The 26,485-nt window shown below is 48.1% G+C and overlaps 1 protein-coding gene across 3 annotated transcripts in view; it reads left to right on the top strand.

The window, feature by feature from the left end:
* Positions 1–24,255, top strand: part of UBAC1 (UBA domain containing 1) — a 185,442-nt gene extending 161,187 nt beyond the window's left edge. The window contains exon 10 of one of the 3 annotated variants that reach the window (XM_048512272.1): positions 21,265–24,255. In XM_048512272.1, coding sequence (XP_048368229.1) covers positions 21,265–21,380 — 116 coding nt within the window. In that variant the 3' untranslated portion in view covers positions 21,381–24,255. The other 2 variants (XM_048512271.1, XM_048512273.1) reach the window with 2 other exon arrangements.
* The last annotated feature ends 2,230 nt before the right edge of the window (positions 24,256–26,485 follow it).

Below are 26,485 nucleotides of genomic sequence, written 5' to 3'. Positions count from 1 at the left end.
CTATCTGGTCAGCCCGCTTTTGTTGAAGGAGACTATCCAGTTTGACCAAATGGATGGCAGTCCCATGGGCGGCGGTCCCATCACTTCTCGCACCCCAAAGATCCTGGCCAATTGTGAGGGGTGGGCATTGGGAACGCCAGTGTTCTCATAATTGCCCCCCATCTCTCAGCACGCAATTCTCGCGGATATTGGGACCATCTTTGGCTTGTGGATCATAGCCACATTATCCTCTCCGGGCTTGAGGCTGGAAAAATCCCCCTGCGGCTCCCTTGAGGGGAGGGCGCAGATGGTTTGGCCACGCGGACAGCATTTGGTGCTGTGGGTCACATGGGCGCTGTATAAAGTCAGCCCCCATCTGGCGCTCTCAAATCCTCCACCAGGGGCATGATTCCAAGTCAGCAGGTCATTTTGGCTTTGTGAAAACTTTGCATTTGCTCCACAGACAAATTGTGGTGGAAAACTATGCGTAAGGATATTGAGAGGCTTTATCATGTACGTCCTGTCTGTGCTATGGCAAAAACAGTTCCAGGCAAGCCCCACGGATTGTTACAGGACCAGTGAGCCCTGGCAGGTGATTTCTATGGATTTTATTATGGACTTGCCTTTGAGTCATGGCAAAACTGTGGTTGATCTGTTCTCTAAGCAGGCTCATTTTATTCCATGTGCCTCCATTCCCACTGCTCAGAAGCTGGCGGAACTGTTTATGCTTCATATTTACAGATTGCATTCTGCCCCCAGGAAATCATGGACAGGGGCTCGCAATTTGTATCTCGCTTTTGGAGGGCGTTTATGAAGTTGTTGGGCATTGAACAAGGGGTGTCTTCTGCGTACTCACCCCTAACTGCATGGAGAGAGAGTGAGAGATCCAATCAGACTCTGGAACAGTACCTAAGGTGTTATGTGAACTATCAGCAGGATGACTGGGTTGACCTTTTGCCCTATGCGGATTATGCCTATAATAACTGTTCATAGTAGCGTGGGCAAGACTCCTTTTCAGGTGGTTCATGGCCGTTCAGCACCCCCTCTGCCCATGCTTCAGTTGGGGAAGTTCTGGACCCGGAAAGGTTAAAAGATTGATGCTGCTCATTGCTGATCTATGGTCCCCATTCCTGCAAGCTTCAGGAAGCTGTGAGACTCATAGTGTTTACAGGCTAATAAGCACAGGCTTGGACTTCCTCTCTAGTGGTAGGGGATATGGTGTACCTCTCCACTAAAAATCTTCGGGACATACATAGGCCCTCAAAATTGAGTGCAAAGTATATTGGGCCCTTCAAGATTGTCAGGGGTGATCAATCAGGTGACTGCTGAACTGGAACTGCCTTAATGCAGGGGTAGGGAACCCATGTTTGACCAAATGGGATGGCAGGCCAATTGGCCATGCTGGGACAGAGGCTGATGGGAATTGTAGTTCCTGAACATCTTGGAGAGCCCTGCAGGTTCCCTACCCCTGGCCTAATGTATTCCATTACATAAAATCACACCTTGTGTTTCATTGCAAGCTTACTGTAGAAGACTTAATTCTTGGATGCTCGGCGCATCCCAAGATGAAGGTTCCTCCTCCCGTACCATTCGATTAATGGGAACCAAACATTATGAACTCTTTCCGATATTCTTGATTCTCCGCGATCTATCAAAACCGGGCTTTGCAGTGGTATTTGGTCTCCTTTGGAAAGGTTAATTTTACCTTGGGCAGAATCCTCAGTGGATATTTGCTGAGAATGTGGAAAGCCCCCGCCTCATTAAAGCTTTTCATCAAAACTGCCTCAAGCCAAGTCGGGGGGAGGGCCCTAGAGGGAGCGGAATGTCAGGAGGCCTGTTTTTAGGGGAATTTTGCTATTGCTGCTTTCTGTATGCTAGGGGTGGTGGAATGGGTTAATTGCATTTCAAACTGATCTTCAACTGTCTTCTGTAAAATGTTATGCGGTATCAGGTACTGTCCAAGGTCAGAGCCTGGCCAAGCCATTGTTACTTTCACAGTTCCTTGGGTGCCAGGAACGGGGGGTGTAGTCTGCGCGGGCAAATCTCATTCTGGCATGACCAGAGGACCAGAGGAGATCCTCAATACTCAATAAACTACTGTTCTTTTACATGAGTTTGTTTCAGTTTCTGGGATTCTGACAAAGTGGCATGGGGAGAAGCAGCTCCTGTGGGGTCAGACATGAACCCCCAGCCAGACATCAGTACAGTGACCCCTCAGCCCTCCAGCTCTGAATGATTTGTGGAAAGCCAGATGCCAGCCTGCTCATCTCCCTCATCCCCAGAGCCTCAGGAACAGAGGAAGAGGGGGAGGAGGAGAACACATAGAGCCCCACAGGACAGAAGATGAAGTACACACATGGCAACAAATATCTTGTCCTGGGCAGAGAAGCATCTGCTGTCCTTAAGGGCAGATACATCAAGGGACTGACAAACATCCAAGCCAATTGGCTCAGTCAACAGCAGATCCAGTATGGCGAATGCTGTCTGAAGAAGTATTCCAACTTGTATGCCAGGACCTGGGTATGCCATTGATAGACCTGTTTGCCTCTCCTGACAACCATCAGCTGGAGTAATGTGTTGCTTGGTTCTTTCACACAGCAGCAGAGGCAATGTGTCAGGACCATGCCTGTCAGTATCTTGATGTCTTGCTGTGTGTGATTTGCAAAATTTTCCCTGTTTCCCTCTTCCCTTCCTAGCAATCTCCTGGCGCCAGCCCATCTTCAAAGAGGTGTGAAAGGTTCCCAGGTCCTTTGTAGCTTTATAGTAGAAACTGTAGTGGACATTTGGTGTGGGGCGAAACTGGGGGGATTAAAGGATATAAGTCCTGGATCTGAGCTCTCTAGCTCAGATCCTGCTTTACATTGTTACTCTTCACATCACCTAGAATAAACTGCTTTTGGACTTTCTTTCGATCTCTGTTATTTCCACGTTCGAGAGTCTGACATTAAGCAGGATCTCCCAGTTTGACCCGCACTCAGATCCATGGCCAGCAAGGATGGAGCTACAGGCGGGTCCCCGGCTGGCAAACCTGAGGAGGGAACGGGGCGAGTTACAGTCAAGGACGAGATGCCCTGCGACCCGGACTCAGGAGATGAGGGGAAGGATGTTCCCGTCCCTGACCGACACAATCCTCACTTGGGTGCCGCACGAAGCACCAACTGTGAGGAGAGCATGGGATCACCCTACTCTTGGTAGGCCATGCAGCCAAGGCGGCTGGGCGGCTTGAGTCCACTTGGCTCACGCAACCCATGGACCAAGACATTTACGCCGAGTGGGACCCAGCGATGCAAAGCGAGTGGTTGCGGGTCCAGGCAGGGGCATGGGCCCCTGAGCAAGGCGCGGTTGCCTGGTGGCGGGAGTGAGACAAGATGTGGTAGGACATACACTTCCTACGGCGCAACATGGAACTCCTCTTGGCCCACCAGGATCCACTGCAGCTGCCGCCGCTGCCGCCTCCAGACGACATGCTGCCCGGGCTTCCGGGCCCACCCGGGTTGCAGCCGCTGCAGCCCCCACAGCGGCGGCGGCGCTTGAAGGCCTGTTTCAACAGGATGACGGAGATGCTACCCTACTTCCTTGTGCAAGTCAAAGCACATATGGAGAGGTGCGGTGGTGACTACAAGGATGAGGTCGAGCAAGTACATGAGGTGGGGGCCCTCCTGGAGGGGGCGGCAGCCAGCTGGTACATGGGACTTTACAAAAGCCGGGCGCCCGAGCTGCGTTCCTTCCCCCATCTCTCATGTTAGCACTGCGGCGGCAGTTCGAGGATCCGTTCAAGGAGGAGAAGACCGGGCCAGGTTGCGGCAGATCAGGCAAGGGTCCCAATCTGTGAGTGAGTACATCTCAGAAATCTGCCAGCTAGCCTGGGTGGTCCAGGATTGGCTGAAGCAGGTGAAGATCCACTTCTTCCGAGAGGGGCTTCACCCAGAGGTGGCACAGTGGGCCATGGTGACTGTGGAGCTGACCTCCCTGGTGGGGTGGTACATGCGGGCGGGCGAGGCAGAGGTCCGTCTGCACAGAGTGCAGCTACTGAAACAGCGGTGCAATCCCCTGCCGGCTTCTCACTGTCCCCCCCGCCAGGGGCACCTCCGCTCGCGGTGGCAAGGAGGCAGGGGAATCTCTTTACACCCGGCGGTGACGACTGGGACTTTGCCTGAGTTGCAGCGGAGAGGGGCACAAAGCAGCCGTGTGTCCTAGCAAGAAACTCGACCCTCCAGTAGTCCCTGCTAGCGGTGCTTCGAAAGCTGCGACGGCTAAGGATCCAGAGAAAAAGTCCCCGTTCAAGAAGGGTTCGGGACTACAAGTGGAGCCGTGCAAGGCATGTTCGGCCTCCAAGGAGGCAGGTGGCCCCGAGTCCAGCGAGGAGTCGGTGGGAAATTACAGCGATCTGGCCTGAAGCCCGCTCGATGCCAGGTCCCTTCTAAGGGTGCGGAACTGAGGGTGAGTGGAACCAACAACTGCTTCCTTCTTCCGTGACTGTGTCTAATCAGACTTGGGGACTAGTGTGCAGTGACACAGGCACTTGCTGGACTCGGGTGTGCACCTTGCACCGCCTAATGCAGCCATCCCTAGTGGCCCAGTTGGGGCTGCAGCAGGTCCCCCTACACTGCCCCTTCCTGTTCGAGCAGATGGACGGGGGTACATTGGGGGGCGCACTGGCTATGCATCGGACGGAACCTGTCCTCCTCCAATGTGGGGGGCACTGGGTGGAGCGTCGGTTCATCATCGCTGAGGTGGCCAAATATTCCCTGGTGCTAGGAGTGCTTTACTACAGGGACCACGCACTCCCAATATCTCCTGGTCCTCTAACTCTATCCAATTTGTTGACCCCCCCTTACGGTGACCATATGTCCGGTCTTCTGCCGCTGCAGGCAGGGGACTCCCACAAGGTGGCTGGGAGAACGCTGGACATCTCGGTGTAAGAGTGGGGGCTAGCTCATTCATCCAGCCGCCTCTCGCCTTGGTATCCCTCAAGAATGGGCTGCTTGCCTGTGGGAAATTACCTTGTATTGCTTATCATCTATGTCAATGTTTACTTTGGCTTTTCTTGCTTCCTGTGCAACTGGAGCTTTGGAGAACTATGCATGGGAGGAGGGCTGTGTTTTCGCCTGTAAAAAACGTATTTGTGGCTAGCTGAGGGGCCAGTTCTCGCATGTATGCAGGTATTGAGACCTGAAGCTTTGGAAATAAAAACGTAACTGCTTAAAGTTACTTTTGTTTCAAGTTCCTCTGAAAGTTCCTTACATTATGCAGAACTCCTAAATCACCAATTCCACGCTTGGTATGAGTTTGAGTCTTCACACTCAACTACTCTGTGAATCTCTGGTGTCCTTCAACATGCAGAGGTTGCCATTCAAGGGCCGCTAAACGATGAGTAATATCGGCGAGACTGTGGTAGCCCCCAAAGAGGGCTCCTCTCTGCCGCTGACGGGTCCCTGTGGAGGGAGCCAACGGAACCAAGTTCCCTGGTGACCCTCTCCAGGCCTCTGCTCAGCCGGCGTAGCCTTCTCCAACTGAAAGAGCAGATGGAGGAAGTTCTATTGAGGTCTCGACGACGGCTCTCGGCCGGACGGCCTCAGGTGCCAGGAATTTTTTTTGACCCTGGTGGAGGAGTGTCGATGGATCGTGCTCCCCATAGAAAGGCATATCACCACCACCACCATGTGGATTACAAACCATTAATGCGCACGGTTAGGGAGGAAATTGGAGTTTCAGCCATCCACGGGATACCTGCAAGAATCGTTGGAGAAACATTTGGAACACATTTCAACCCCACCTGTGCACCACTGGCAAAGTAATGGGTGCGCCAAGACTATGTCGGGGCCCGGCCAATCGGTAGAGAGTCTCTTGGATTTCCTGGAGGGTCCTAACGCAGATTGATCTCTTTGCAGAGGGATGTTCAGCGCTCATGACCCCGCCACCCACGAGAAGTTTTTGGGGACAAACCACTGACCCACTCAAGATTCGCAGGGCTGGACGCGGAACCAGACGATTGGGAGGATCAACGCGCAGCCCTAGTCAGAGCCAAACAGGGACTGGGGAGTTGGAAACCAGGCCCCTCGAAGGGAACGGGGAGTATTCTGGAATTGGAACGGGAACAGTTTCACGAACGACTGAAATAGCCCAGGAGAAAGAAATGCTCCGAGAACAATTCCTGAAGGATCTCAACACTCCCCCGCATGGTTTTGGACCACACCAGGGACTCGACCGCCAACGCCACGCGGGCATAGCGCGGACTCAGGGAAGTCGTGGCGACCCTGCAACGACAGGGAACGCGAAGGCTCCGCAAGAACGGGCATCAGCTGGTGCACCGGGAGAGGGATTTATAGACAAGGAAGCCGCCACTGGATGATGTCAGAGCACCGCCGCAACAGCCACCAGGACCGACGGAGCTGCTCTCCTCGGACCACGCCACCCCTTCCTCACCTTCCAGTTAGCGCCCACGGGAGCCCCATGCCAGCAAAGAATTCTTCCCCGCCACCGGGTGAACCCGCTGCTCGCGTCCAACCGTCTCCGCACCTGCCCGGGTTCCTGGGCGCTCTAAGTAGTCTGGTTGCTGGCAGAGGCCACCCACGCACCTCCTATTCCGCCCGCTTCGGGATGGTACTGCTTCCGCTGCCCGACTTCATATATTGCAATTGGATGCGCATTACGCTCAATTTGATGATCTCTACCGCCCGGCAGGTATGAAAAAAAAGTATGGGATATCGGGTCGGTGTTAGATGGAGACGCTGCTGAATGGTTTGTGGAACTACATGAAATAGGGGAGCCCTGAACTTCAAACTGTAGCCTCTTGCTCCAGGGACTTAGGTTACTGCCAAGATCCTGAAGAAGCAAACAAGGCCAGTAAGACTATTAAAACCATCAAACAAGGGAACAGACCCTTTGTCAATTCGCCAGGAGTTCCGCATGGCTAATAAACTTCCTGACTGGTTCAACGCATGAAATGCTAATACTTTCACGATGCGATTGATCCTGAGATCTGCACCTGGGCAGATATGGTGGGCCAGCCCAAACCATCGCTGAATGGATTACAACAGGGAATTACATTGCATCCCGCCTCAACCGGGCTTCCAAGACAGGGAGAACTCACCAACCAAAAGTAACTGCAAAGCCGGCAACAGCCGCCGCCTCACAAAAGCTACAACGGGACCTCCAACCACCGAAGTCTACATCCGGATCACGCCATCGCCTTGGTTTATGTTTGTATTGTGGGGCCCAGGTCACCTGGCAGCCAACTGTCCTAAGAAATCCAAGGCTCCTGTCCCTGCCTCGAAATCCATAGCTAGGGCCCCCTAAATCAAGGGAGCCAATAAGGGCTGCCCGCAGCCTGGCTGCTGCTTGATGACCCAGATGACGGCGCAGGACAATCCACTTTTGGAGGAATAAGCCTATCCTCTGGTCCAGCTGGACGAACAGACAGCCAGACGGGGAGTGAAGGGGCCCCATAACCCTTGGGTATGACCACTTTAACCAATTCAGCCGGGCACACCCATATTTTAGCCCGGGCTTTAGTGGACTCAGGTTGCTCGCGAGAGACTGTCTAATAATGAGACCTCAGGTGGCAGAACAATTAGGTCTCGAACGTGATAGCATTAGTCAAGCTTCCATCCCCTTTACACAGATGGATGGCAGCCCTTTGGGAACGGAGGGTCATTGGTCGGCTCCAGAACCCAACCAGTGCTTTTACGCTTGTGTCACCACTGGGAGAGACGCAGTTTCATTTTGGCCCCGTTGCCAAACATCCCATTGTCTTAGGCATGCCTTGGGTTTCTATCCCACGAACCTACCATTTTCTGGGGCAACGTAACGCCCCGATTCACGGATCCACCGTGGGGACATATGAATGAGGGGAGCTGCCTGACCTAACCCTAGTTACCCCAATCTTACAAAATTTACTGGCCTCTGAACTCCGAGCCCTGAACTGGCGGGGATCCCAAACAATACTGGGATCTGGCTCGGTTTTGAAGAACGAGAATGCTAATCAGCTTCCATAGAGACACCAGATTGCAAGATCCTCTTTAGCCCCGGGGCACAACTGCCTAAAGGAATGGATGAGCCCCGCTGAACAAAAGGAGCTCCTGCTCTTTCCTGATAAAAATTTCATTAGGGGTTTCATTCGGCGGGCAACCAGCACCCACACGGGTTCGGTCTTGTTTGTCAAAAGAAGGACGGTTCCCCGCGCTTTGCACCGACTATGGGGTTAAATGCCGCCTCTCTTTCCAACAAATACCCTTGCCATTAATCAAAAGATTTGCTAGACGCTTTGGGAACGGGACTAATTTTACCAAATTGGACTTAATACAGGCTTACTAATGTAGTAAGAATTGCTGAAGGGTATGAACACTTATCAGCTTTTAATACTAAATTGACAATATGAATACTGTGTAATGCCATTCGATTAGCCGGAGCCGGGCTTTCATGGCTTTTAATCAATGATGTCCTACAAGACTTTTTTTATTCAAAGGGGTAGTGGTATATTTGGATGATGTGCTGATATATCTACACAAACGCATGGAAGAGCATGAACGGTTGGTCAGAGCTGTGTTGCAACGGCTACGCTGACATAATTCTCTGTTTGTCAAGTTGTCTAAAATGTGCTGCCCACCAAACTTCCCTGGACTATTTAATATCGATTCACTCGAGGGCTGAGATGGACCTACAAGTGGTAGCGGTCGTTGATCACAATCTGCCCCTACCACTGTAAGGAACTTCAATCTTTCCTCCGCTTTGCCAATTTCTAATATCGACTTTATTCCCCCAGTTTGCTCAGTTGGATGCCAAGCATTGACAGATCTATTGCACCAAAGGAAAAGGTCCTCAAGCATCTAAACCCTGGACGCCTATCTCTGACGGAGACGCCAACCACTTTCAAGCTCTTAAGATTGCTTTCACCACCGAAACCTATTCTAAAAGCACCCGGATCCCGACTTGCCTTTCATAGTACATGTCGACGCCTGGACAAGGCTCTAGGAGCTGCCCTCTTGCAGAAAAATAAAAGCTAATAAACTTGTTCCTGTGCTTACTTGTCAAAAAAAACTTTCTACCTGAACTGAACTGGACTGTGGGGACATGAAACGGCCAGCCATTAAAGAGGCGCTTAATTTGGCGGTAATTGGCTGGAGGGGCTGCCACCCCATTTCAGGTTTGGTCAGATCATAAGAACTTATTTGCCTTGTCTACCCCACTTAAAATGTCAGCTAAATAGCTGCTAGTCATTTCTTCTCTAGGTTTGCTTTTACGGGTCCATTTTTTCCCCGGCAACAGCAACAAATTGGCTGATGCTTTGTCCCGCCAGCCGGCGGTGGACACCTCCCGCGAACACCCCTCGGACTATCCTTTCTCCCTCCCAGTTGGGGCTGGCGGTCACGCCGATCCCAACGACTGCTCCTCCCCGCCATCCCCCCCCCCACCCTGGATGTTCCGGACGTGGTTTCGCCGCCTCCTCGGCCAAGGCTAGGGGAGGAGGCGGGCAACAGGACAACCGGTGGGGAGTCGGATCCCCTATTGCAGCTGCAAGGCGGGGTTTGGAGGCGGGGAAACTGTTGGTACGCGTCACTCTTCCTCCAAGAACAGGCGTCTCTAATGGTCGGTATGATGTCTCTGCCGGTCATTTTGGCTTTTGAAAACCCTACACCTACTTAGGTGGTAATTTGTGGCGCCTCCATGCGCAAGGATATTGAGGCTTACATTAGTAAGTGTTCCACGGCGTGGAAGCCAAGGGAATCCCTGGAAAACCTCAGCGGACTACTGCACCCCATCCTCCAGTTGCCAGACCCTGGCAGATCATATCCATGGACTTTATAACGGATCTGCCTGAGAGTCATGGGAATGCACCATGGGTAGTAGTAGACCTTTTTCAAACAGGCTCATTTCGCTCCTTGTCCAACCATCCCTGGCCGGGCTTCTAAACTAGCTAAGTTGTTCATCCAACAATGCATATCGCTTGCATTCCATTCGAGAGAGTAATTTCAGATAGGGGCCCCCAATTCATTTCTTAAAATTTTGAAGCTGGACATTCTGGGACCACCTCGCTGTTGCTTCCCTACCACGTAAGTAAAGTGACGGCCAGACCTAACGGACCAACAGAACACTGGAACAATACCTACGCTAAGCTACACCAACTACCATCAAAACAATTAATGTAGCTGCCCTCGGGCTGAATATGCTTACAATAATGCGGTACACAGTAGTACCAATAAAACGCCTTTGAAGTTGTATCGGGTCGCTCGCTTCCCCTTACCTGAGCTCCCCGACTCTACATTGCAACTCCCAGAATTTGAGACTGGATCAAGTCCTATGGAGGGCTGAAAAAGCGGTCTCCACCTCCTTCTCAGGCACAAGAAGCTCAAAAGATGCAAGCTGACAAACATAGGGCTGATTTCCTTTTACAAGTGGGGCTTCTGGGTTTATTTGTCTACCAAAAACTTGAGAGATGTGCACAAATATTCCAAGCTAGGCAAGAAATTGCAGGGCCTTTTAGAATCTCCCAAGTCATTAACGGAGTGACCGCTGCCGCTTGGAATTGCCTAACTCTTTAAGTAACATTCATCCTGTCTTTCACTCTAGTTTGCTCTCAAGCAGGCTCCCGCTTCAGATGTCTGGCACGGCCCAACGGAGGCTCCCCCACTGGATCGTTGATGGCTACAAGCATTACGAGATCGACGCTGTTCTGGACTCGCGTTTTGTTCGCAATCGCTTGCTCTATTTGGTCTCCTGGGTGGGATATCCTCGGGCATAATCAGTGGATCTATGTGGAAATATAGATGCCCCCTTGATCGCTGCTTTTTCATAAAGCTTTTCCTCGCAAACCTGGGGGGGAGGGAGCTTTCTTAGAGGAGGCGGCATGTAAGAGTGGGGGCTAGCCCGCTCATCCAGCCGTCTTGGCCTTGGTACATCCCTTGCAATGGGCTGCTTGCCCTGGGAAATGACCTTGTATTGCTTATCATCTATGTCAATGTTTACTTTGGCTTTTCTTGCTTTCCTGTGTGCAACTGAGCTTGAGAACTATGCATGGGAGGAGGGGCTGTGTTTTCGTCTGTAAAAACGACGAGGCTAGCTGAGGGGGGCCAGTTCTCACATGGCGTGTATTGAGACCGTTGAAGCTTTGGAATAAACGAACTGCTTAAAGTTACTTTTGTTTCAAGTTCTTCTGAAAGTTCCTTACACTTGGCCATCCCTCAACCCTACCAGGACCGTTTCCTCCGGAGGAAACGGAGTGCGACAAGCTGCCGCCCCACCGTAAGACTGACTGTAAGATCAAACTACTGCCAGGTGCTAAGCTCTCGAAAAGCCGTCTCTACCCCATGAGTCCGTTGGAAGCCCAGGCGCTTCAGCAGTTTTTGGACAAAAACTTGAAACGAGGTTTCATAAAAAGGGTAACCAGTGATTTTGCTGCTCCCTGCATTGTTTGTAAGCGGACAGCTCCCTTCGGCTGTGTACTGACTATTGGGGACTGAACGTAGTCTCCGCATGCAACAAATATCCGTTGCCCCTGATCAAGGACTTACTGAGTTTTCTGGGGACGGGCAAATTTCTAGACATAAGAACAGTTTTTTCCCGAATGCCATCACTCTGTTAAACAAATAATTCCCTCGATAATGTCAAACTATTTATTATATATTTATTATATAATTACTGCACTACTTTTTTCATCATTCCTATTACCCATCTCCTCCCAATTATGACTGTATGACTATAACCTGTGCTGACATTTCATTTTATTTTATGATTTTACATTTTATGTTTTTATTACTATTGATTGTTTCCTGATTGCTTACTAGACCTATATGACAATCATTAAGTGCTGTACCCTTATGATTCTTGACAAATGTATTTTTTTTTATGTACACTGAGAGCATATGCACCGGAGACAAATTCCTTGTGTGTCCAATCACACTTGGCCAATAAAGATTCTATTCTATTCTATTCTATTTTTCACTAAGTTGGACTTGCAGGAAGCCTACTATCGGGTGTGGATCGCCAAGGGGTATGAGCACCTGATGTCTTTCAACATGAGGCTGGGCCAGTTTGCCTACCGCGTCCTCCCATTCGGGTTATCTGGGGCTCCCAGGACTTTCATGTGTTTGATAAATGAGGTTCCCCAGGATTTTCAGTTCAAGGGGGTGGTGGTATATTTGGATGATGTACTCATTTACTCCCAGATGGCGGAGGAGCACGTTAAGACTGTGCGGGCTGTGCTACAGCGGCTCCTCAACAATGACTTGTTTGTAAAACTTTCCAAATGTGACTTTCATAAGGAGCGGCTGGACTTTCTGGGTTACCAGATCTCCAGCCAGGGGTTAGAGATGGACCCGGGTAAGGTGCAGGATGTGTTGCAGTGGCAGGAGCCCCGCACCAGGCGTCAGTGGCAGTCGTTCCTGGGCTTTGCCAATTTCTATCTGGACTTTACCCCTAACTTTGCCTGATTGGCTCTCCCCCTCACTGATTTGCTGCACACGAAGGAGAAGAGGTCAGTGGAAACCAGGCTTAAGCGCTCCTTCACGTCGGAATCTATCCAACGCCATGGCGACCCCTCCAAGCCCTTTTGTGTTTATGTTGATGCTTCAGACAAGGCTATGGGTGCTGCCCTGCTGCAGAAGGGGGAGGATGGGAGGTTGTATCCCTGTGCCTTTCTCTCCCGCAAGTTTTCGGGGGCAGAGCGTCACTGGACGGTTGGGGAGAAGGATCAAGTGCGCTTTGACTGCCTGGCACCATTGGCTGGAGGGCGCGGCCCTCCCTTTTGAGGTGTGGACTGACCATAGGAACTTGGCAGTGCTTCATGCTCCAGGGAAGTTGTCCGCCAAGCAACTTCGTTGGGCTGACTTTTTCTCCCGTTTCAACTTCATGCTGCACTTCCTCCCTGGGAAGTCGAATTGCTTGGCCAATGCCCTGTCTCGGTTGCTCGATCCCTCCCCGGGGGACCCCGCCTCGCTCGGGACACTGTTCTCCTTGTCCCAACTGGGCTTGGCGTTCGTCAACCGTAGTCAAGCGGCGGGTCGCCCCCGCCCCCCGCCATGCCCGCATCGCTGGAGGAGGCCCTAAGGGGTGCGAAGGCCCTTGTAGTGCAGCAGGATGAGGGTGGCAACCAACGGGGGGAGTTCTGGTGGAAGGGGAATCGACTATGCCTCTGGCAGTGCGCCTTCTGGCTTTGCAGGGACGTCATGATGTAAAATTGGCAGGACACTTTGGGTTTGTGAAAACATTGCATTTGGCCCATAGACAGTTTTGGTGGAGGACGCTGAGGGGGGATGTGGAGGCTTATGTTAAAGGTTGCCCCACGTGTGCGATGGCCAAGAGGGTGCAAGGGAAGGTGCCTGGCCTCCTCCAGGCTCTGCCAGCACCCTCGGCACTCTGGAAGGTGATTTCCATGGATTTCATCACCAACCTCCCTTCCAGCAGAGGGAAGTCTGGATGGTTGTGGACTTGTTTTTGAAGCAGGCACACTTCGTCCCTTGCGCGTCACTGCCGACAGCAAGCAAGTTGGCCCGCATGTTTGTAACCCACATTTACTGGCTACACGGTGCCACTGATAAAATCGTATCAGACTGCAGCGGACAATTTATTTTGCAGTTCTGGTGGCACTTTCTGAAGCTGCTGGGCACCGAACAGGCTCTTTCCTCGGCGTTTCACATGGCGACCGATGGTCAGAGCGAACCTATGAACGCAACTCTTGAACAATATTTACGGTGCTACATTAATTTCCATCAGGACGATTGGGTTGACCTGTTGCCTTTCGCTGAGTTTGCCTACAACAATGTGGTGCATAGCAGCACGGGGAAAAAACCCCTTTGAAGTTGTTTTGGGACAGTCAACTAAGCCGTTTCCTTTCCTGGGGAAGGTCCAGCAGGGACCCGTGGAACTGCAGGAATGGGTGCAGACCATCCGGCAAGCGTGGGTGTCGATGCAGCAAGCCCTGGAGAAGGCTAAGCAGGGGTACAAGCAGCAGGCCAATAAGAAACAGCAGCCGTTCATCCTTGCGGTTGGGGATTGGATGTATTTGTCCACCAAGAACCTGTGGGGTCTGCAAGGGTGTAGAAAACTGGGAAAAAATATATTGGACCTTTTCAGGTGCTCAGAGTGATTAATGAGGTGACGGCCGAGTTACAGTTGCCTAAAAACTTGAAGTCTGTACATCCTGTTTTTCATTGCAGCCTCCTCAAGATGGCGCCTCCCCCGAATGACTGGCACCCTTGTCCGGCGGCGCCAGCCCCTTTTGCGGTGAGCGGCGAGCCTCACCATGAGATGGAAGAGGTTTTAGACCCCCTTCATAGCTGGCTACAGTATTTGATTGCTTGGACCCATTTCCCATCTGGGGACAACAAATGGGTCGATTCCGTACATGTCTGAGCCCCTCGCTTGGTGACGGCGTTTCACTGGGCTTATCCCAATCAGCCGAAATGGGGGGGGGGTCTTAAGGGGGTCGGAATGTCAGGACCATGCCTGTCAGTATCTTGATGTCTTGCTGTGTGTGATTTGCAATTGTTTTCCTGTTTTCCCTTCCTAGCAATCTCCTGGCGCCAACCCATCTTCAAAGAGGTGTGAAAGGTTCCCAGATTCTTTGTCGCTTTGTAGTAGAAACTGTAGTGGACATTTGGTGTGGGGCGAAACGGGGGGGATTAAAGGATATAAGTCCTGTTTACATTGTTACTCTTCGTATCATCTGGAATAAACTGCTTTGGGACTTTCCTACGGTCTCTGTTATTTCCACGTTCGAGAGTCTGACACAATGGACTTCTTGGTCAGTCCATCATCTCCTTTCACCTTTCCCCCATTCCCAGTGCTCTCCAGACTCCTAAGGAAGCTAAGACAGTGCATAGCTGAAGTGATTGTAATAACCCCATTCTGGCCCAGGAGGCCATGGTTCTCCTCTTTTCAATAGCTGGTGGCCAGACCTCCCATAAAACTACTGATTTGCAAAGACCAACAGGATCCTGTATTTCATCCCACTGAAGTATCTGCAAATGAAGACTATCTTTTAGCAGCAAAAACAACTGCTAGACATGTCTCCGAACTGAGTGCCCTTTTGGTAGATTCTTCACACTGCGCATTCCACAAAGACAAGCTGGTCCTCCGCATCAACCCATTGTTTCGGCCCAAGGTGGACTCCAGATTCCATTGACAACAGGAAATATGATTACCTTCATTTTGTCCCAATCCAAAACACCCAAGAGAAAAAAATCTGGCATACATTGGATCTCAGGAGAGCTGCTAATATGGCAAATTCAGGATGTTAAGAAGACCAATGCTATTTGTATATCAGTGTCCTCTCCTGCCAAGGAAATTAAGATTTCTCCATCCATTATTAGCAAATGCTTGAGGGACTGCATTAATGAGGCCTACAGGGCACAAAGTCTCGTTCCACCCTCAGGAATCACTGCTCAGGACCACAGCAACTAAAACTGCCCTGATGAACTGTCACTGCCTCTGTGGAAGAATTATGCAGGGCAGCTGCGTGGTCCTCCATATTCACATTTATTAGGCATTATAAAATAAATGTGTTCAGCTCAACAGGCTAAGTATTTAGTTGCAGAGTTCTTCAGCACATTGAGGACAAGTAACAATGTCCCACCCTAATTTAGGGACACAGCTTAGCCCCACAGGCTCAGGGGGGAGAATGACCATTGGTTACTCACTGTGAAGGGTCCTCCTCCTCTGAACGACGGAGGATATTTTGGCCATCCCTTGACAAGTTTTGTCATCTCTTTCTGTGCTCAAGTTCTTTATGTAGTAAACACAATTGTTATAGACTCTGTTTTCTGTTTCTATCTTTATCCTACTTCATGTTCTTAAACTGTTTGTTCTAAGTTAGAGATTGTTATACAGCTGTTCTGTTACCTAAACTGTGGATTAAGGGGTGACGCCCATCAGAAACAGGAAGCTGTTAGTTTGTCCGTGCCTCCCTGGGAATCACCTCCAAGATATCAGTCAGAGGAGAAGGGCCCTTCATGATGAGTAACCAGTGGTCATTCTCTGTTGAATAGCCTGCCTGAAGATGTCAGGGGGGCTCCCATTCTTCTAGCTTTCTGCAAATTAAGCAGAACTAACTTTTGAGGGGCAGTTTTTTACACAGTGTATTGTGTTTCTGAAAAAATTTATTTGTACTTCAAAATTAAACTCGAAAATAAACAGAGAGAAATTCACTAAATGATAAAGTACTTATTTTATATAGACTTCCAGTTTATTCTATACTGAATTTTAACTCTTAAACTACAATGGGCTGTAGAAAACTGTTGGCACCCAGCCAGTGGTCCAACCCCTCTTGCCTTTCCTCCCACCTTGGCCTCATGTCACCAGCTCCCTCCTCCTCCTCCTCTTCCCGGACACAACAGTTAACGGTGCAGTTGCAGTCACCAACGGTCATGACACTCCCACTAGGAGCAGTCAACACTTGTGCCTGCTTCTGCAGAGGTAGATGCAGATGGAACATGGACTTCAATTATTCACAAGCGGTGGAGAAGGACAAACAGGAGAGACAATGGGTAACCACCGCATTTGCTCTTTATGTTGTTTTTTACCTCTTCTGTGTAAGCCCTGCCCCCAAGCCATGTGTGCATGGCAGTTGGCTGGAAGTGAGTTGTAGACACCATGGCTAGCCTTTTATATAATAGGATTCTATTACGGGTTTACAATTGTCCATGAAGTTAATTAAGTTCTTTTCTTTTTGTGGTTAAGTTAACTTGGCCATCTCAACCAACTCTAATAGTAGTAATATTGTCTTGGCTATAGGCCTTCACAATCTCCTCATATGCAGCATTATAAAATTAAAACATACACAAGAAACCCCCCATGTTTACAGACATAGCTAAAATAAACTAAATTAGTACTAATATAAATATCCATATCAAATAATACAACACAACATCATTATGCCATACTTAACCTGATTCTTCTTGCAGCATGAGCAAAAAGTGCTACTCGATTGGTAATGTATGGATCACCATCAGATAATAGACAAATCAGTTTCCCAGTATTATCAGTATCCCCCGCAATTGGGACAAAACCTTTTAATATATTTGATCATATTGTCATAAAGAGGACACTCCAGAACATAGTGCAGAATGTCCTCATCTGCATAACTACCACAGATACATTTGTAGTTAGGTACCAGCACACTACTACATCGTGCACTATACACTGCCGTTGGTATGGCTTGGAATCTCAGGTTAGTAAATGCCATTCTAAAGATATAAGTTGACAAATTCTCTCAATATGGCAATCTAATATGATCCTTCTTCAAAAATTTAAAGAAGGGGGCAACTTTGTACTGATTGATTCGATCTCTATCTATTGATGCATCCATATGAAAGATCCAGTCCCTCAGATCCGTTCCCTGACTACCACTATTGAGAACAACAACTGGTATGGAGTAGCATATTTGAATAGAAATAAGATATTCTGATTTCTTTTGGACCAGATTCAACCTCAAACTCTGATGACACAAAGAGTTTGGATCACTGAATAACTGTTTCTTCCAATATTTTAAAATGCGCACGTCTGCACACACTCTTATGGAGGGCAGTCCTAATTCTGCTTTCATAAGGGTTATAGGTGATCACTTAGGGAGACCCAGAATTCTTCTCATAAATGTATTCTGAATTTTCTCAATAAGGTCCACAGTAGATTTACCCCAACCCCAAATTTCTATCCCGTATAACATACAAGAGATCACTTTATTGATGAACAGCTTAAGGGCAGGAGCTACCAAACAACCCCCTCTAGAAAAGAAGAATTTAACGATTAGCCCCATACTTTTTGGAGTTGCTGCATGCAAAGATTTCAAATGTGCCTTCTAAGAAAGTGTCTCACTGAATATTAATGCCAGGTATTTGTAGGAACTGCTTTGTTCTATTGGTGTACCCAAAATAGTAGGTAAGGCAAAGTCAACTGGCCTCTCTCCTCGACCCACCCACAGGACCTCCATCTTTGCGGGATTCAGCTTCAACCAGCTCGCTCTCAACCAGTCAGCCACAGCCTTCAAACAATGCTGGAGAGCCCCAGGGGCAGTGACCAGGCTGCCCGCCATCGTGAACACGAGCTGGGTGTCATCAGCATATTGGTGATACCGCAGCCCAAAACTCCGAACCAGCCCAGCTAGGGGGCGCATATAGATCGGGGAGAGGTCGCTCCTTACGGCACCCCACAAATCATGGGATGTTGCACAGAGTTCTCTCCCCCGGATGCTACCTGCCATCCCCTATCAGGTTCACTGTTGTCTGTTATTTTACAAGGGCCATATGGCCCCCTTTTAGAAAGGACAACCACTTCTTCATTTGTTTCAGTGGCCCCCATGAGGGGTACAAAGTCTCTCCCCAGATGCTATCCCACTGGGTTTTCTAAGCCATTGTTCATGCCTATTCAGTTGCCAAAGTGGACTGTCCTCTCCCAGTGTATTCTCGTTCTGCTCATTCTACTCGTTCCCAGTCTTCAGCCGCCTTCTGTACTTCCGTCCCATTCCTAGACATTTGCAAAGCAGTAGTGTGGTCATCGGCTTCCACCTTCATCCAACATTATTCCATGGGCATTGATTCTTGTCATGATGCTGATGTGGGGAACACACTCTTTGTTTAACTGACTGGTTCAATGAAGAGAATTTGTTTAACTTTACCTTGTGGTGAGTGCTTCAGTAAAGCTTCACACACACAGTCTGGTTTGGAATGAGCTTGTTATGCTCCAAATGTGGGACTGTGTAGAAGGCCACGAAGAGGTAAAACAATGTTGCACATACCTGTAACTGTTGTTCCTTGAGTTGTCTTCTGTGCAGGCACAAATCCCTCCCTCTAGCCCAACCTGTGGTCTGCTCCTGATGTGCCTAACAGTTGCAAGGAGTTTACTGGGTATTGGACAGATTCCACAGCGATGGTAGGAGACCTGAGGGGAGTGCTCCTCCTACCTCCCTATCATGTGACCTTTTAGGCAGAAAAGGTCTGCCTGGAGGCTCTGGATGGAGTTGGAGGAGCACTCTAGGAGCCTCTAAACTGTTTATCTCCACAGGAGCTTGCTATTCAGACACTGTGACTGGCCTGCACAAACGCAGTCCCAATGTGTGCCTGCACAGAAGACCACTTAAGTTAAAAGTAAGTGCAACATTTTTTCCTGTTATGCATAAAAACAAAAGTTCTGTCCCCAGTTGACGCTTGTTCTAGGAAAGAAGTAAATATGCAAGAGAATATGCAAAAGCCCACATATTGAGAATTGCTGAACTTTACAAATGACAAATGGGAACTTAAAACCATGGAGGAGATAACAAATACTGTCAAAAATTGGTTTCATTATTATCAGTTCCTGGAAACATTTAGAACTGACCAAAAGAACACGGGTTTTGATAACAAATGACAGAATTTAAAAGTATGTACAAATGATGAGAAATCGATTACTAAAGTTTATAAGATGTTATTGAAATTGAATACAGAAGATGAGGTTGTAAAGTTGGTAATGATTGAATGGGCCAGAAATATTGGCGTATAAACAATATAAACATGGAGCAATGGGAGAGACTATGGAAAAGTGATTTGAAGTTTACAGCATGTTATAATCTGAAAAAAATATTATAAAGTAATGTATAGATGGTATCTGATGCCAAAACAATTGGCAAAAATGTGTAAAGGTATATCTGATGTTGGAAATGCCAAAAACATGAGATATCTTGTTATCATATGTAGTGGTTATGTACAGAGGCTAAATCCTTTTGGGACATGATACTTAAAGAAATACAAAAGATATTGAAAATAACAATGGAGAAAAAGCTTGAAGTTTTTCTATGGGGACTAATAGGAATTAACATCCCAAATCAATACTGACTGCTTTTCATGTATTTGTGTACTGCTGCAAGGACATTGTATGTGCAGAAATGGACAGATGAAAAAAATCCCAACAAAGGAAGACTGGATACAGAAGGTCACAGAATATTCAGAAATAGCAAAATTAACAACTTTATTAAGGGACAGTAATACAGAGAACTTTTCAGAAAAATGGAACCCTTTTATGAACTATCTATTGAAAAAAAATGGTAGAAGAAAAATAATTGCAGGATTTGAGATTTAAAATAAAACAGCGGATTGAAATAGAATATTGGAAATGATAAAGTGTGTAACTGATAAATTGTTCTATTTTAAAAAGATGCATGAACCTAGAATGGATTAGAATTCAAGAGTGAGATAGTGGGAAGTCATTATTTGGTGTTATGGTGTGTAGTTTAGTTGGTTATAATAGACTGAGTCTAGTTATTTTATGACTTACGTTTTAATTCTTTTGTGTGTGTTTATTTTTCTTTTCTGTATTTCATATTTTTGTTTTGTATTGATGTGGTGGTGGTATGAAAGTGTTTGTCTTTTTGTTCTTTTGTATGCTGAGAAAATACAAAATTAACATAAGTATAATTAATTAATTAATTAATTAATTAATTAATTAATATGAAGCGCCATGTTTTATTTCCAGAGATCTGTCCTTAAGTCCCATTAGATAAGCCTCAGGTTTCATTTGTACATTAGTCTTCAAATTTTTGTAACAGGGCTATAATGTAATGAAATGGTTCCAAAAGATTTTATTTTGTTAAATTTTTATACCACTCCTCTTGGGCTTTGGTAAATGTGTAAGGACTGTAGATACCTGCTATTGTCAGTATACTTTATAATGTCTTTTGTTGTAAGTCTGCTCCTACTAGGCATTTCTTTTGTTATTTCTTTTTATTTTATTAGACTTTATATCTTGCTCTTCCCAGCCCAATGGCCAGGCTCAGAGCCACCAGGTAATTTCTGTACCGTTCTGATGTGTCATGTTTAAATGTCTAAGCTTTGTTTCAACTGTGTATCAGAGTCCTCCTTATTTTCAAATCTCTGCAGTCCAACCCCCATTGCATTCATTGGACATCTCGGCCAGTTGATCATACTGACTGACACTGTGTGATCTGCCTGGCATCTCAGTGAGAAAGGTGGACCATAAATAATATGAATACATTAAAAAGTAAATAAAAATAGTGCTTTATAGCTGCAAGTGCTGTCCCAGGAAGAGTCTCTAGCTGGGAGAGACAAGCTGGGAGCAAGAAAAACTGCAAGGTGGAGGCAAACTTACAAATGTCCAAGGAGGAAAAGAGCATTTGAGACAAAGAGGATGGGGAGCAGTGCTGCAATGCCTGCCAGCCAGCCAATAAAAAGTGTACAGTCCTGACAAAGAGAGTCGGAGACACAAATCATTGCCAGTAAACCACAACTTTCATTCTGACATGAATACTGTATATTGATCCAGAATGTAACACCTAATAATTGATTATTATCCTTTATTCTGCAGCCTTTGAGGATATGCTTGAAAATCCCTTAAACAGTACTCAGTGGATGAATGATCCAGAAACGGGGCCTGTCATGTTACAGATTTCACGTATCTTCCAGACACTCAATCGTACATAAAAGGGGCAACTCTGCCTGTTCTGCCAGTTTTGGACTCTGATTTTGGCTTTGCGGTTTCTGAACAACAGGAGGCAACAACGGTTGAATGAGGCAGAGTGTTTGCGGTGTTTTTTCTTTTTTGCATAGGTGTATTGCAAATAAAACATTTCTTAGTTTTGGCTTACATGCTGTGTGATTTTACCATTAGTCTAAGAGTGTTTTAAACTTGAGGGTGTCATGTTTTTAAGTGTTTGTGTAGAAACATAAAATTATACATAAATATAAAATGAGGGTTTTACAACTGTCTAAGAATCTGACAATTTGCAAAATGACAACACAGCTCATTTTGAAAAAAATCTGTGCAGTAACATCTTCAGATCACTGGCATCAGCTGTCTGGCACATGCTCCAAATTAAAGTGTATAGGCAGTCAATGATAAGATCATATCATAATTTTCACCTCTACTTGTTGTTAAGCTCTGTACTGAAGTACATTAGACTTTCTAAAGTGACATTTTGGGTATTCTATTTTTATTATATGTGGAATGGAAGGTTGGGAAAGAAGGTGTGGTTCTCTGCCCCACTCACACGTGTTTATAGTGCATTAGGAATTGTCCTGTTACAGGGTCAGACCCAGGATCCATCAAATCCAACACTTGGTTTCCAACACCAGCAATTTGTATCTGGAATTATTTCAGTGAAAGGGAAGCACACATTGTTAACACCTCAGTGTACAAGTAAGCAATTCTGTTGGCCTGAGTGCCAGCCAAGCAGCCTACTTGTAAAGATGTTATGTCTGCATATGGGACAATAGAAGAGTTATCATTGACTAGACACACTGGAAATAAGCCAAGCTCCAGCAGTGCTGCCTACCAACCAGCTCATCAGAGATTCACCATGGATCTGGCTGTCAGCTGTGAGGGTCCAGGTTTTGGGCTTGGCATAAACCAAGACCATAACTTTCTTTCATGGCACTGAGCTCAAAAGCACTGCCAAGTCCTTCAGGTTCACCCTGTTTACTTAAGGGGAAAACTAGCCCCAAATGCCCAGCAAAATGGCCTGGCGTGCTGCTGTTCAGCATGTTTGCTGAGAGTTACCTACCTTAGTACAAGGTATGAAACCCACAGGAATCTGCATTTTCCAGAATGAGCTAGTCCTACAAAGTTCTCAGATTAATGATGATACTTACATTTGGAGATGATGATTCTGAATACAAATTTGCTCAGCTGGTATATTCCAATTTGAGCACAATCCCCCCCCCCGCCCCCACCCACGGTTCTTCTCCAGTACTGATCATCTCCCTGGGTCTTTCTGGTACAATAATGTACCAGGCAGCAAACATCACCAGGCCAGGTAAGAGTAGGAGAATGAAAATGGTGGAGGTGGCGCTTGGCGGGGTGGGTGGGGTGTGGAATGTCCTTTAGGCAGTGGTGGGATTCAAATAATTTAACAACTGGTTGTTTACAAGCACCATTTTAACAACTGGTTCTGCCAAAGTGGTGCGAACCAGCTGAATCCCACCACTGCCTTTAGGGGAGTCCGGGCAGTTCAGGAGCTAGGCCTCCCAGCTGATGGTTGTTTCTCAATTACTTTCAACAAGCCAGCCTGCTTCCACCTGAGCAGAGGGAGAATTCTGATGCAAATTGACTCTCCAACAAAAAAGACGGGTGGACTGAAAGCATTTAAATATCTATTTAATATACATGTAATGAAAGCAGATTAAATAGCAGCATGGATTAAAAGCACAGCAACTTCTCATGGAATTGTTTTTGGCTGTTTGGATACCATTTAAAGAAAAATACTGCAAAAATGTAGGTTTTCAGATGTAGGTTGAATGACTTTAGATGTAGGTTGAATGACCTTTTGGGGAGGGGAGAAGCAACTTGTTTTAAAATGTTTCACTGGTCAGAGTTCGAAGGTGTCTTGCAGAACATCTGGTTCAGTCTCCATACTTCATGTAGGAATATGTGACAATAGTATTGTGGACAGATGGCCATTCATCCTCCCTAAAAACTGCAACTCCAGGGGGATCTACCACCTGTGGCAGCCTGTTCTGTTGAACAGCTGTTATCATAAGGATGTGTTCCCTAATTTGCTGGAGCCCATTTACTTGTACATTTCACCCCTTAGTTCTAGTCCTGTCCTCCAGAGCAAGTGAAAACAACTTTGCTCCTTCTGGCATGTGCCTTCAGATATTTGAAGACGGCAATCATGCCATCATTAGTTTTTTTCCCCCAATCCAAATAAACATGCCCAGTTCTTTCAGACTTCCTGTACTGACTTTAGTTTCCAGACTCCTCACTATCCTTCTGAGGTGAGAGACCCAGTTCATTCTAGATATTTGGATGAAAATGTTGAATTTGATCTCTGTAAGTGCTTGGATCATCTTCACAAATAGGCAAACTACTGCAGACCAAAATTTTCCTGTCTAACTTTTAGTCTGTGCATTCATACATTGATGGAGACAGCTGGAAGAACAAAGTTTATTTCCTGGAGCCCTCAAGAGCAGTTGTAACCATTGAAGTTTGCATGGATCTTCTGGAAGTTGGGCAGTTGTTTTCCACTTGATGGAATGAAAGGGGTCTGATAGGTCATAGATAGAAAAAATTATTTTGTGGAGGAAGAAGAGATTTGATTGTTCTATTGGTTTGTGTGAGGTAAAAGATATCTCAGGGAATGAGGCCAACAAAATCGTGGAGAAGGAAAGATACATGAACATAGCCTGAAACGGAAAACTAAAATCTTTAAGGATGGCAAGTTTTAGACCTAGCCTGAAGGATATATGTATTGATAATAATTTGTTTGCTCAAATGTTTAGTCAATTTTTGCTTTAACAAATGCATTTTCATTCTGTAAAGAATGGCTGCTAATATAAGTAAAGTTATTTTCCCCTGAAATTGATGGCGTAGTGATCTGTTTTCATCCAAGTGGAAGAGTCTCCTTGGCTCATGCTTACCAGGGTACAAACAAAAGGCAACAATAGCAAAAGCCTGGAAGCAGGAAAAGCCTGGTAGATTGGAAGTGCCATGTAAAATACTAATTTTCCTTCAGTGGGGCTCACCATTCACTGTCCCTTCAGTTTAATCCAGACAGGTTGCTAGTTGGGATAGTTCCACCGCTGTTTTCAGCTATGTTGGTCCAAAAGGAAAAGCTAAAAGCACCATTCAAGTAAGAGTTTTATGAGGACCAACATCATGAAACAGGGTGCTGAATCATGCAGTTTAATCATCATTTCCAGGTGGATTTTGCACAATAAAATCCATCTGAAAAGTGCACTGAAAGTGGATTACTCAGCATGTTTAAAAAGTGCCATCCTCTCACTGGAGCCTTCGAGGAGTTTCCCAAAACTTCACATCAGACCCCCACCCCCACCCCCCCCCAAGGAAAAAAACAGATTTTAAGCAGCTGCTTCAGGCCAGGACTCGAAGGAGCTCTCCTCAGGCGTGCATGTTGAGGATTTGCTGACAAGCAGTCAAGAACCGGGTTTGAGGCCACGCGGGCCAGGGGGCCACCGGTCCCCCCTCTCTTTCAGCCTCCTCTATTCCACAGGACTCGGGGGGGTTGCCAATGGAGCAGCAGGGCAAAGGCTGCTGTGCTGCAGTGGCCTAGCACCAACGGGGACATCCGGGGCAGCTTGTCCCGGGCGTGCCCTTGCCAGGTCACGTGGGGGACACAAATACACCCCCCACGCATGGGCAGGCAAACCCCTCTGCACCAGGGAGCAGGCTTTGTAGGGCAGAGGGGGGATGGCGGTGGCACCCTACTTGGTGCCGCTGGCTCTCGTGGCATGGGAGCCAGCGGCGCCAAGCAGGGGACCCCCTCTACCACACGAAGGAGGCAGCCGCCTCCTCCATAGGGCAGAGGGGGGAGTGGAAATGGTGCCCCGCTTGGTGCCGCCACCAGTGCCATGCAGGAAACCCCCTCTGCCTTCTGCTGTGCGGCTGCCTCCTCCATAGGGCAGAGGGGGGAATAGAAATGGCACCCCGCTTGGTGCCACTAGCGGCACCAAGCAGGAAACCCCTTCTGTCCATGGGGCAGAGGGGGGTGGATGGCGGTCTCTGCATTTTCTGCACCCCTATGGGTGCCGCAGCCACCCCCACTCACCATCATACAGGATAAGGTAAGTGGTGGCACGGAGGTGGCACAGGGGCCATGGGGGGCGGAAAACGCGGAGGCTGTTTTAGGCACAGCTTTGCCCAGCTACGCCTCTGTTGTGCTGCAGGCCCCCTCCCCGTGCACTCGTGTCGTCTCCTCCACTCCAGCAGGCATCTCCTCTCCTCTGGTTTGTCCTCACTGCCCCAACCGCCCTCCTCGTGGGGCTGAGCGGATGGAGATGCTGGGCAGCCTGCTGTGACCGTGCAGGAATTCAAACCCAGAACTTTCCCCCTCCCGCTCGGGGGGGGGGGCTGCTGCTCTCCACGGCTCCTCCAGGACTTTGGCATCCCATGCAGGGTGCCTCCTCTTCCCCCCACGGAGCTCCACCTTCTCGGGGTGGTGCGCCTGGGCCACTGACCCCCCCCGCCGGCTCAGCCCATCTGTTATGTCACAGCAGGGAGGGAGGGCCTGAGCAAGGTGGCCGGAGAGGCTGCTGGCCGAACTCCTCTCCCCCCTCCCCCACCGCCGTCCATGGTTGGAAGGGGCAGCAGGTCAGTGGAAAGGGGGCTCCGGGCCAGACAGCCCCTTTGACTGGGCCAGGCGGGAGACAGTGGGAAAGACCCTTTCCTGTCCCAGTCCTGACCTTGGTGGACCCCACAGACTGATTCACCTGAAGGCGGTTTCAGGCAGCAAGAGCTTCTGCTGCGCAGACACCAGCAGAAGGTTAAACTGCCCCTCCCTCCGCCAGCCAGCAGCTGGTGATGGGAGGCACCTCGCTCTGCTTGAGACCTGGCCGGCCCAAGGAATGTGCAGTCCTGACTGCGAGGGACTAAGGAGGCACATCCAGGCAGGCACGTGTGACAGCAGTGCAGCGCATCATTCTGCTCTCAGTCAGTAGTTGCATAAGAGATGAATGTTTAAAATCACTCTTTGGCTAAAATAAGAAAATTGTACATGCCCTGGAAAACTACAGTCCATCTTTCTCAAACTTTCTTTTATCTCTTTTTCATGTTCCTACACAGAGCTGCCCCC

The sequence above is a fragment of the Sphaerodactylus townsendi genome, linkage group LG12 (assembly GCF_021028975.2).
Source record: "Sphaerodactylus townsendi isolate TG3544 linkage group LG12, MPM_Stown_v2.3, whole genome shotgun sequence".
NCBI lineage: Eukaryota > Metazoa > Chordata > Lepidosauria > Squamata > Sphaerodactylidae > Sphaerodactylus > Sphaerodactylus townsendi.
Note: the sequence above shows the minus strand (reverse complement) of the source record. Positions and strands in the feature narration are given on the sequence as shown.